This window comes from Caenorhabditis remanei, chromosome IV (assembly GCF_010183535.1).
Source record: "Caenorhabditis remanei strain PX506 chromosome IV, whole genome shotgun sequence".
Classification (NCBI taxonomy): domain Eukaryota; kingdom Metazoa; phylum Nematoda; class Chromadorea; order Rhabditida; family Rhabditidae; genus Caenorhabditis; species Caenorhabditis remanei.
The window spans coordinates 25311532-25323559 of NC_071331.1; the positions used below are offsets into that span (position 1 = coordinate 25311532).

Sequence of the window (12028 nt, forward strand, 5' to 3'; positions counted from 1 at the left end):
TTTTTCTCGGCTCGTGACTAACCATTTGAATCCCCAAAAATCTTTTTTCGATCTTCCACTAGTACCGCCACTCTGCAACTGATTCAGACAGATAGGAAGCTTTATTATTAATTTATTAGGCTTCGACGCCATTTTTCTGTTAGTTAATCTGCAAAAAAAGTGGATTTTCTGAAACTTTTTCCCTGGAAATCAAAAAAAAAAGATGCATAAAAGCTGGATATCGGTCCAGAAAATTTAAAAAAAGAGAAAAAGTTTCAATTATTATATTTATTTTCGAATAAACAACAAAGATCAAAAACAAAAGAAGAAAAAACGAAATATCCTACTCTATAATTAAAAACTAAATCTAGACAGTTCTCATTTTAAACAGATCTCTAATCGGTGTCCTCGAGTCGGTCGGCAGTTTTTTGATTCCGAATATCGATTTGATCTTCGGATGACGCAGAAGTTGTGCTTGAGCCATTCCAGACATTGAGACGATTAGCCAATACATTGGGATGCACTGAAATTAATCGATTGTTCTAGACTCCGCCCCCTTTTTGACATACCGCTGGCAATTGTGACATGATGGAGACGGCGAACATGGTGAAGAATGCCAGCACCGCGTCATATGATTTCTGTTTCCACGTCATCTTCACCACTCCCGGATAGATTTTTCGTTGGGACTGAAACAATTCATTTTCAGCCATTTTTCAGACAAATTTTCAGACAACTTGTGAGATACATACATATAAATTTAAGAATCCGAACACGCCCACTGCCACCGGCAACACAAAATACGGATCGGGTGCCAACATATCGGGAATCCACAGAGCACCGGCGACCGATGGATGGAAATCCGAATTGATGACGTTTCGGAGGGCGAATGAGGAGAATATCCAAATGGGAACAGTCGACATTTTCAGATTTTGAATACGGGCGGCCTGGAGACCGTGTTCTGATAGCATTGATGGAACTTCATGTAGAGCGTCTTCGGTGGCTTTCGCGATTTTTGGATCCGATGATTTCACTTCGAGTTTTGAGCCATCGGCAGACGGACCCAGTTGTACACGATATCGTTCGCTTACTTTCTGGAAAATTTGTTGAAAATATGGTGAATATATGGTGAAAATATGGTGAAAATGTCTGGATTCCCCGGATTTTTAGCGTTTTTGACTCATTATTTTTCGAAAATTGACAAATTTTGGAAATTTCTGCTGAAAATTTCAAAAATATTAAAAGTAGCAAAACATAATGATTCGGAATAGTGACGGAAATCGTGATTTATTTCGATTAATGACTTTTTTGACTGTAAAAAACGCGCGAATTCGAAATTTCCAACAAAAAAAGTGAGTTTCGGTGGAATTTCAGAAGTTAGGTATAGTGGAGAAAGCTGAAATTTTAAATTCAAAAAATATCTTTATTTTACTGTCAGTACGTCCGGTTGTCTGAATTCAACGAAATTTTAGTGTTTTTGACTCAAAATTTCTCTAAAACTGTAAATTTTCAACAAATTTTGGGCGCTTTCAGTCAATTTTTCCAAATTTCCACCCTTATCTCCCTAATTTTTGTATATTTTTGTGTCCCTAACCTTCAAAATGCCCTGCGTCAAAAAGTTCTGTGCATGAAGTCTCTGTGCGAACAGTTTCTCTGCATAAATATGCAACGGCGCCGTTCCAATCCTTAATAGAATTGCAGCTGAAATGAATGCAGTCGGCCACGTCATTCCGATTCCGTGTAATCCCTCCATTCCCATTTGAATCGATTGAGTTATGTAACAATCCGATGCGTATTGGAAAGCCGGAGCAATCGCCGGTGGGAGAGCGCTCATTTGGCGACGGTGATGCTGGTGGAGCTGGAATTTCGAGAAAAATGAGTTTTCTGTGGTTTTTTGGCTGAAAATCTGGATTTTTACAGTTAAAAACCGATTTTTCAGCTAAAAACCACATTTTTGAGACAATTTCGAAAATAAACGAGTTTTTCTGTGCTTTTTTGGCTGAAAATGCTGATTTTTACAGTTGAAAACTCAGTTTTCAGCTAAAAAATCAAGTTCCGGAAAAAAGGCGCCCCAGTTATCGCAACCTGGCGTGCCTTGAACGCGTTTTTGATTAATTTTTCACTGAAACTTGAGTTTAGGGAATAAAATAGTTTTTCTGTGGCTTTTTTCGCTGAAAATCTGGATTTTTACAGTTAAAAACCAATTTTTCCGCTAAAAAATCAAGATCCGGAAAAAGCGCCAGAACTGTCATTTATTTTTCATTATTTCGCAACCTGGCGTGCCTTGGACGCATTTTGGGAGTTTTTGAGTCAATTTTTTACGAATAAATTAGTTTTTCTGTGGCTGTTTGGCTGAAAATCTAGATTTTTACAGTTTTTTTTTTTTTTTTTTCAGGTAAACTTTCACTGAAAACTCTTCATTTTCCTACCTTCTCACTCGACGATGGCGTTAAAAATGAAGTGGACGCCGTCATGTGACGTGGCACACATATTCTGCTCAACATTTTGTATCTGAATCGAGAATTTCGTTTGATTTAAGAATTTTGAAAATCGTCAAGAAAAAGTAGATAGAACTGGAATTTAGCCTGTTCTCATTGTGATTTTAAGCATCTCGAGTAAAAAAATAAATAAAATTTACATATTACAGTGGGGAAACGTACAAAAAGTGAAAAATTGCAGATAGGCGGTAAAAACTGGGGGTATTTGACAAGAAATGGGGGTAAAAATTCAAGTTTTTCGAATAAGAACTGATCACAGCGGCTTAAGGGAGTGTTAGAGTGAAGATAGGATTTCGATGAAGGAAAAACGCGCCGCAGACGCGCCAACCACACAAAATCAGATCGTCACTCTCTAATAGGGGCAAGTTATTCATATCATATCGTCGTCTCCTTCTAATTCCCTCCAAGTCGTTGTCCACTTCCTCCAAATGGGCGTGGTCCTGGAGCTGCTCCGCCTCCTGGTGCTCCCCTTGGAGCTCCTCCTCCACGAGCTGGCGCCGGTGCTCTCTGTTGGGTGAAGAAGCAGATGGCGAGAGCAATAAGTGCTCCGAATGGTCCGAAGAAGAAAAGAAGTGTCAATGCAAGGCACATGTGGAATGGTTGGATTTGGAAGCCACCGGCGTCGATATTCGGGATTCCGAAGCCGTTTAGACGTTGATTGATGGTATCGATGATGTTGAGAAGTGGTGCCAATGGGTCTGGTCCAGCTGGTGCCTGACGGGGTGGAGCAGAGGCTCCAGAAGCTCCAGAAGCTCCAGAAGAATTTCCAGAGCTCGACGAGGCTCCAGAAGCTCCAGACAGTCGTTGGCCAGTTCCCGACCAGGCGACGCTCGTCGACGCATATTTCGACACCATACTCCTCAATCCACCTTCATCGGCGCCCTGAATCGTTTGTTTCTTCTGTCCGTTGACGAAGGCGATGAATGTGGGCATCGCGTTGACTCCGTAGGTGGCGGCGGTGCCACGACACTCGTCCACGTCGACTTTTAGGAAAACGGAGCCCTTGTATTGATCGGAGAGCTCGCTGAAGATTGGGGCGATGTATTTGCATGGACCGCACCTGGAAATTAGGGAAAATTTGATGTGGAATTTATGAAAACGCGTCAAAGGCAAGCCAGAATTTAAAAATTGTCGAGAAAAGTCATTTCAAAAGAGAGTTTTTTCATGTTAGACACTCGACAAACTCATTTTCATGGATTTTCCTATATTTTTAGCATTTTCTTACACTTTTTGTGTTTCTCAACCAATTTTAGATTCACAATCACTGTAACTCACCAGGAAGCGGTAAAATCGATAAAACACGCCTTTCCATTAGCCGACGCAAACTTTCGATCGAAATCCGAGTCTCCGTTCACAACGACCACTGGCATTTTCTGAAAAAATTGAGTTCAGTGTGAAAAATTATTTTTACGATTTTCACGCAATTAACGACGATAATTATGAATATTTTGGTGATTATTATGAAATTTAGAGTGTAAACTTTAACTTTTAACAAACAAATCCATAATCAACTTCAATTTTTATTGATTTTGACCCTCCAAGAAACTCTAAATAATTTTCCAAAAATGCACATGGCAAGTCCGCAACAACACCAGACCCGCCGCGCAAAGTGTTGACACACATCAAAATCGACCGTACCTGACAACCCTCTTGTCGGCAAATCGTGCCGAGACCCGACGAATTTCTTCAACGCTCGCGAATTTTCCGATTTCAAATATTCTTCGTTGTTTCCAGTGTTTTCCATGGATTTTGACGGATTTTTGTGTATTTTTGGTTGTTTTTATCGATTTTAGTCGATTTGTAAGGTCCAGAACCTATAAAAACCACCAAAACCTGTGAAAAATTGGTTAGAAATACGTATTTTCATTGTTAAAAATTTTTGGATGGAGTTTGTATGACTTTTGGTTTTATAGGGGGTTTCTAATGTAATTCAGACCTATTTTGAGTTGTTTTCGGGTTGAAAAAGCCTGAAAAACGCTGAATTAACGCATAAAATCACCTGTTAATCCTCAAAAGTCGATATTTCAGATACAAAATTGCGTTAAACCCGAATTTCTAGTTTCTAAATGTTTCTCAAGCTATATTCTTCAACTATTCGTTTAAAAGGCTTTTAAAATGTCCAAACTCTCTCATGAATCATAATTTTCAGGTAAATCATGGCTATGAAGATTCCAAAGTCCGGCTACGGCCGATTCATGAAGGAGGGAGCTCAGCACTTCAAAGGAACCGACGAGGCCGTGCAACGTAACATCGAAGCCTGTACCGAGCTCGCCTCACAAATTCGCTCCGCCTACGGCCCAAACGGAATGAACAAGATGGTGATTAACCACATCGAGAAGCTCTTCGTCACAAATGACGCCGCCACCATTCTCAAAGAGCTCGAGATTCAACATCCAGCCGCCCGAATCATCATTATGGCCACAGAGATGCAGGAGAAGCAGATCGGAGATAACACCAATACCGTAGTGATTCTTGCGGCGGCTCTTCTGGAGCACGCATCGAATCTCATCAATATGGGAATGACTCCACAAGAGGTTGCTGCTGGATACGAGCAAGCCGCTGAGAAGGCTCTTGAAATCCTCCCAACTTTGGTGGTTAAGGAGGCCAGCGACCTTAAGAATATGGATGAAGTCCGCCAGTACCTTCGTTCAGCTATCACCTCTAAACAGTACGATAACGAGGATATTATCGCTGATCTTGTCGCAAAGGCTTGTGTTACCACTTGCCCAGCCAACAGCTACAACTTTAACGTTGACAATATCCGAATCTGTAAGATTATTGGATCCGGAGTTAACACCTCTCGAGTTATGAACGGAATGGTGTTCAAACGAGGAGCTGAAGGAGAAATTCGATCGGCCAGTGACGCCAGAATCGCCGTGTACACGTGTTCCTTCGATTTGACTCAAACTGAGACAAAAGGAACTGTTTTGATTGAGAATGCCGATGAGTTGGTTAATTTCTCGAAGGGAGAAGAGTCAGAGGTTGAAGAGCAAGTGAAAGCTATCGCTGATAATGGTGTTAAGGTAAGAATCGCTGTGGAAGATTTAAAGTCAGCGGGAATGATACGAAATTCACATGTTCAATAATAATTTGAACGAAAACGCGAGTTTAACTATGAAAACCCTCCAATTTCTCTATTACAGGTCGTTGTCGCCGCCGGAAAGTTCGGAGATCTCTACCTCCACTTCCTCAACAAATACAAGATCATGGCCGTCCGTCTCACCTCGAAATTCGATCTCCGTCGTCTGTGCAGAACCGTCGGCGCTCAGCCACAAGCCAGAATCTGTGCTCCAGCAGTCAACCTGCTCGGACACTGTGATTCAGTGGCTGTTCAAGAGATTGGAGACGAGAATGTAGTGGTTTTCGATAAGAACTCAGAGACCGGAAAGGTTGCCACAATCATCATTCGTGGTTCCTCTCAATCCAGAATTGACGACGTCGAGCGCGCTGTTGATGATGCTGTGAACACTTACAAGGCGCTCTGTAAAGATGGGAAATTGCTCGCCGGAGCTGGAGCCGTTGAAATCGAATTGGCTAAGGAAATCGAGTCTTATGGAGCAAAGGCGCCAGGACTTGAGCAATATGCTATCAAGAAGTTCGCGCACGCCCTCGAGACTCTTCCAAAGGCTATCGCTGAGAATGCTGGTATGCCAACGACGGAAACATTGACGAAGCTGTATGCTGAACATGTTGCTGGACACAAGAATGCTGGTATTGATATCTGGAAGAGAGGTAAGGAAAATCGACCTTTTTTCAGTGAAAATGCCAATAATTTTGACCCAAAACTCATTTTCTCGCATTTTCAGAAGTGATGGACGCCGTCGCTCACAACATCTTCGACTTGTACGCCGGTAAACGACTGGCTATCAAACTCGCCACCGATGCCGCCGCCACAATTCTTAAAGTTGATCAAATTATTATGGCTAAACAAGCGACAGGAGGTCCAAAACCAAGAGGGCCAAAGCAACAGGATGAGGATGACGAAGGAATGGCTTAAATCCGCGATTTGTTCAGTTTTAAAATTTGTTTTTATTTCCTTAAAATCTCCATTTTTGCTTGAAATATTCTGTTTTCTTTTCTTTTTGCCCCCGATTTCCCTATTAAAATTTCCCCGTCCCGCTTTATATTATTCCCCGTTTCCTTTTCTATGATAAGGTGTGCTGTGTGCTTCTTTCTTACTTTAAAAATCAATTTATGATCTTTTTTGTTGCAAGTCTGAAACTTTTCGTTTATTGCTTCATGTTGTTCTTTCTTTTTTCATTTAAAAGTTGACAATTTATCTTCTTTTTTGTTTTTTTCCACTCATTTTCACACAAAACTAGTGATTTTAGCTAGATTTTTATCTATATCTCTCACTTCTCTTGACTTTTCACAACATTTTTCTCTTGGAGATGACCGAAATCGAGCGTTCCGCCGAGGTGGCTGAAATCTTCGCACAGGATACGGATCACAAGGCACAATTTGAGACTTTGAGCAAGTTGTGTAACAAGTACTTGCCGTTGAACGCCATTGGACGAGTGGATACGAATGAGATCATTAAAATTATTGATACAGGTAGGAAATAAGAGAAATAAAGGAGTTTCCCGTCGGAAAATCGGGAAAAAACGCGCCTGGGGTGCCCCAGACTCATTTTCTCTACTTTTTCCTTCCAGTAATTGCATTGGAGACGGGAAGTATGGTTGTGTCGAGACAATTCGTGTCACTTATTACCGAACGACTGGATAATCCGAATCTCGAATCGGAATGTATCAAACTGATTGCCGAGGGAATTCTGTCGATAATCAAGACACGCACGATTTCGTATGAGGATCAGGTAATCGAGGATTTTGATCTGAAAATGACTGAAAAACCTTTGAAAATCTCGATTTTAAGCCTTAAAATTCCTCATTCGGCGATTTTATAGGATTTTTTACTGAGAATGGCTGAAAACACTACCGAATCCTGATTTTCAGACTAAAAACCTCTTTGCCTCTCAAAGCCCCGTTTTAATTGGATTTTGATCTGAAAATGGCTGAAAATTCTTCAAAATCGCGATTTCCGCCATAGAAACTCCTTTATTCCAGGTCTGCATCCTCCGTCTTATGCTGGCAAGTCTCTACGAGAAAGAGGGTCGAATCAAGGACGCCGCTCAAGCTCTCATCGCAATCAACTCGGACACTTCGCCGAAATTCAACTCTCCTCAGGCGACAAAAGAGGGCGCAAAGGCACTTTTATGCATTCGAATCACAAAATTGCTGTTAGATTGTGCAGAAATCGATGAGGCGGAGCAATACGTGAACCGAACGTCTCTTCTGATGATTGAAGTCGGCTCAACAGCGAATCCAGAGATCCAAATCGAACATAAAGCACTCCAAGCGAGAGTTTGTGACGCGAAACGAAGATTTGTGGAGGCGGCGCAGAGATATTATGAGCTGTCTGTCACGGAGCAACTCCCGATGTCCGATAGAATTACAGCACTCGGAAAAGCGATCGTTTGTGTGCTTCTAGCGAAGCCAGGACCCCAGAGATCACGTCTTCTGACGATAATCTTCAAGGATGAACGGGCGCCGAGTTGTCCGTCATTTGAGATCATTGCGAAGATGTATCTGACTAAAGTGATTCATAAAGACGAGTTGGCCGAGTTTGAGTCACAACTCCAACCGCATCAGAAGGCCGACGAGCACGGTGAATCGATTCTGAAAGGAGTGATTCAGGAGCATAATATCACTGCTGTCAGTCAGTTGCATATTAATATCAAGTTCAAGACGCTCGGCATGTTGTTAGGTGTGGATACTGATGCGGTAAGTGTCTGAAAATATCGAAAAATTACAGTTTTGGGTGAAAAATCGATGATTTTTGAGCAAAATTTGACTATGTTCAGTCAAAAATTGAGGTTTTTAATGAAAAATGAGGTTTTTGAGCGAAAAACGAGGATGTTCTTTGCTGAAATTACACATTTTTCTATTAGTTTTCACTCATAATCTTCTTTTATTCCAGGCGGAATCGATGGCCGGTGAGATGATCGCCTCGGAACGTCTCCACGGATACATCGACCAAACCAATGGAGTCCTCCACTTCGAAGATGCCAATCCGATGCGTGTTTGGGACGGACAGATCCTTGGAACACTGGAACAAGTGAACAAAGTCAGCGATATGATTGTCGCCCAACATCCCCAATTCGCCACCTTTTTATCCTAAATTCTGTTGATTTTATCATATTGAGACTGGCGTGCCTTCGACGCGTTCCTCATTATTAATCCCCTCCCACTGGTTCATGTTTCTCCTGCCTTTTCGGGTCCCCAAAAAATTAAAAATTAATGTAAATCTTCCTCCCTTTGTGAATATATATTTATGCATCTCTATCAATTTTGTATCCGTTTATTCCCTCCCAACTGTAAAAGTGAAAAGTGGAATAACAATAGGCTAATGTTAGCCGTTCGTATGAGGGTGGAAAAACAACACACAAGAGTGGCCTACCGGTTACTTTCTAGTATATGGACAGAGGTGAAAGTTTTTTCAAAGGGAGAGAGTGAGTGACCGGTTCATATATAGACACACGGATCAACGGATTTGGATGTATACAATTAGGTGGAAAACGCTGCCACCGCGCCTTTGTTTTCCCCAACCTTTTGAATTGCTTCAACTCGCTTGCGTAGATTTGTCACAAGTAGCTCAGTGGGTTGGGAGCTAGACCGGCTAGCGGAAGGTCAGGGGTTCAATTCCTGACTATGTCAAAACTTTTTTGTTTTCTTTATTTTTGATAGCCGAGGTTCTGAAGAGACATCCGGACACCCTGGGATGCACAGACAGACAAAAATAGTCACGGAAAATTGGGAAACGTGAAAACATGAAGAAAAGTTGAGAATCTTGATTTAAAATTTGAACTCCCGCGTGATCTCCCCACTCCATTGACACGTGGTTTTCCCAATACCGCCCATCTTTTCAAAATATCCGAATATTATCGATCGGTTACCAATGCTCTCTGACCGCCTCGACTATTGTCTGACACCGAAGCTTAGCCGTTTGCCACGTGGTGTTCTGGGCTCAGACGAGGAAGAGGAGGATTCAATGAATCTGGCGTTTATGGAGGATCAGGAAACTGGAATGGGCGATTTTGGAAGTGCGAAAAAGGTATATCGGTAATGGGAAATTGTGCTGAACTCACATTTACCGAATGGTGAGAAGCAGGTTTTTCCCGCTTTCTTATACGGCCTCGGGTGATAGCTTCAGGTTGAACGTCCGTGGTGTATGGGTTAACGAGTCAGGGTGGCGCGCGGACACAGGTGGTTCGCGATGGAAGCATTGTGCGTTCGCGCGGTGTCGAATATGGGAGTCATAGGAAACTTATGTGCTAGTTATATGCCTGGTATATGGAAGCATGTGGTGCAGCAGGAGGCATATATGACCCACGCGCGATCCGTGTTATTCTTGCCGTTTATCATGTCTACCGACAGCTCGTACCATGCCCTCGCCCACTAATTCCACCCATTATAACGTGTTGCTACTTTGCTATTCCATTCCGAGTCTGTTCAGCTCTATTCTTTATGACATATTCATTTTCTCCGTTTTCAGTTTTCATTGAAAACAAATTACGACTATATTCTCAGTAACAAAAGCACGAATAGTTTTAGAGAAAGCACAGAAAGCTATAACTTATTTCCTTTTTCTTTCATTCCATTTCTTACCAAAAAAACAGAAATGAATCAAAAAAGTTTAAATCACCTAATCAACGAAATGAATGTTTTCCGAAAACCGTATAACACAGTGATGAGCTTCTTACTTTTCTTACTTCGTCTTGACAAAAACTGACCGTCTTACCTTTCTCCATCTAAAAATAATTATTATAGCCAATCCGAAGTAAGAAAAATAAAGACGCTCTTACTTTCATGGAATAAGATAACTTTATCATTTCATTTCATTGAAAATCGCGATTCAGCTTGAAAATTAAAATTACACTTTTCGGACATTTATTAAAATTTTCTATTTAGTCGTAATTTGTTTTCAGCAAAATTTGACAAAAAGTGCATGAAAATCTTCGAAAACGGAGAAAATTTATGAAAATGTCTTTGAAAAAAAATTACAGTTTCAATTACGATAAACAGCACGCCATGGTGTAATGGCGGAGTGTCGTTGCAAGTTTCAGGTTTACGGTGAAAACATGGATCCTATATGCGAGCTATATGGAAGCACGCAGGATCCGTGCCACAAGCACCACGCCTCGAAGCATATCACTTCCGCGCGCGAAGCACATCGTTTTATGCGAGCACATGGGAGGTTATGTGCTTCCATTTTGAATATGCCCCATATAGCATTCATCGCGAACCACCTGTGGATGGTCGCTGGTTCAATTCCCGCCTCCGCCAATTTTCTTTTTGCTTTTTTGATTTCATCTTCCTGAATCACAGAATACCTATAATTCTTAACAATTTCTTTTTCAGCCAAAACCACTTCTTCAAAAACGCACCAAACACGCCATCCACCCTGCGGCTCACCCGCCAAGTGCAAAGTTTCAATGGGCTAACGCAAAATATTTGGAATTGCTGAAAACACGTCGGTTCAATCGGTTGGAAGGGTTCAGATTCGGGAATTTGAAGGGTCCAGATTTCGAAGAGGACGACGGGATTCAGAAGGATATGGACTCGGATTCAGGGACTTCTGAAGGACGTGGAGACTTTGAGAGACAAGAGGCTGCTCAGAAGCTTAAAACTTCCAACGACGCTGTGGGAGGTCATCTGAATTCTATGAAATTTGAGACGCCACGTGGAAAATCAGATGTCAAATACATTCAGAAGTATCCACAACGCATGAAAGATTTGGATCTGAAGCATGAGATAAAAATGGAGAAGGAGAAAAGCCAACGTCTTCAGATGGAGCTGGCGAAGGTATGACTAACTTTAAAGAGGTGTAATAGTAGAAGCAGACATTTATTATTAAAAATTGTTTATATGGTTGTGTTGAGCAAGTCTTGGGCTACATTTTTGTAGTTGATCATTTTTTGATATCACCGCTCGTTTTTGAGATGTGCGCCTTTAAAGTAAAGTGAAGGAGAGGGAGTGCACCGACAACAAGACACTCTAGTTTCTCTGCGTCTCTATCTCTCTACTCTCAATAGTTATCGCAAAGTGGTCAACTACAAAAATAAAGTCCTTAATTTGCTCTATCTAAACCATGTAAACATTGTTCAAAATTTTGTGTTTTTGACAGCATGGCACTGCTTCATATCTCAAAATTTGACAGATTTTTAAAATTTCCAGAAATTTTTTTACAAATAAAACTTTTCCAGACCCAACAAGAAAGTGAGGAATGGAAATTGAGATACGAGGAATTGATGAAGAATATGAGAAATTTGGAATTGACAACCAAGATACAGTAACTCAAAAGGATTTCGGAGCGGTTTCAGCAAATGTTCAAGGTTTTAATAGTCTTTTTTATTGATGAAGGTTTTAATGAAGGTTTTAAAGGTTTAATTTTTATTTTTGTGTATAAAATGTTTGTTGGTTGTGTAGAAGAAATACAGGGCTACATTTTTGTAGTTGACAAGTTTTTGATAGCAATTCAGGATAGAGAGGTAGAGA

The 12028-nt window shown here is 41.2% G+C and overlaps 4 protein-coding genes across 4 annotated transcripts; 3 read left to right on the top strand and 1 right to left on the bottom strand.

Moving 5' to 3' along the window:
• Positions 1-346: 346 nt before the first annotated feature.
• GCK72_016270 (uncharacterized protein) lies at positions 347-1810 on the bottom strand (the record flags this gene model as incomplete). The annotated part of the gene is made up of 4 exons (XM_053731422.1): positions 347-502; positions 549-665; positions 729-1070; positions 1571-1810. The coding sequence occupies 4 exons, from the start codon at positions 1808-1810 to the stop codon at positions 347-349; spliced, it is 855 nt and encodes a 284-aa protein (XP_053586194.1).
• Positions 1811-4630: 2820 nt separating this feature from the next.
• GCK72_016271 (uncharacterized protein) lies at positions 4631-6471 on the top strand (the record flags this gene model as incomplete). The annotated part of the gene is made up of 3 exons (XM_053731423.1): positions 4631-5497; positions 5618-6206; positions 6281-6471. 3 exons carry the CDS (start codon positions 4631-4633, stop codon positions 6469-6471), a joined length of 1647 nt encoding a protein of 548 aa, XP_053586195.1.
• A 394-nt stretch (positions 6472-6865) lies between these two features.
• On the top strand, positions 6866-8651 carry GCK72_016272 (uncharacterized protein; the record flags this gene model as incomplete). The annotated part of the gene is made up of 4 exons (XM_003093025.2): positions 6866-7028; positions 7127-7287; positions 7538-8254; positions 8451-8651. The coding sequence occupies 4 exons, from the start codon at positions 6866-6868 to the stop codon at positions 8649-8651; spliced, it is 1242 nt and encodes a 413-aa protein (XP_003093073.2).
• Positions 8652-9428: 777 nt separating this feature from the next.
• Positions 9429-11826, top strand: GCK72_016273 (uncharacterized protein; the record flags this gene model as incomplete). Its single annotated transcript, XM_003093043.2, has 3 exons — positions 9429-9584; positions 10892-11335; positions 11737-11826. The coding sequence occupies 3 exons, from the start codon at positions 9429-9431 to the stop codon at positions 11824-11826; spliced, it is 690 nt and encodes a 229-aa protein (XP_003093091.2).
• Between the last annotated feature and the right edge of the window lie 202 nt (positions 11827-12028).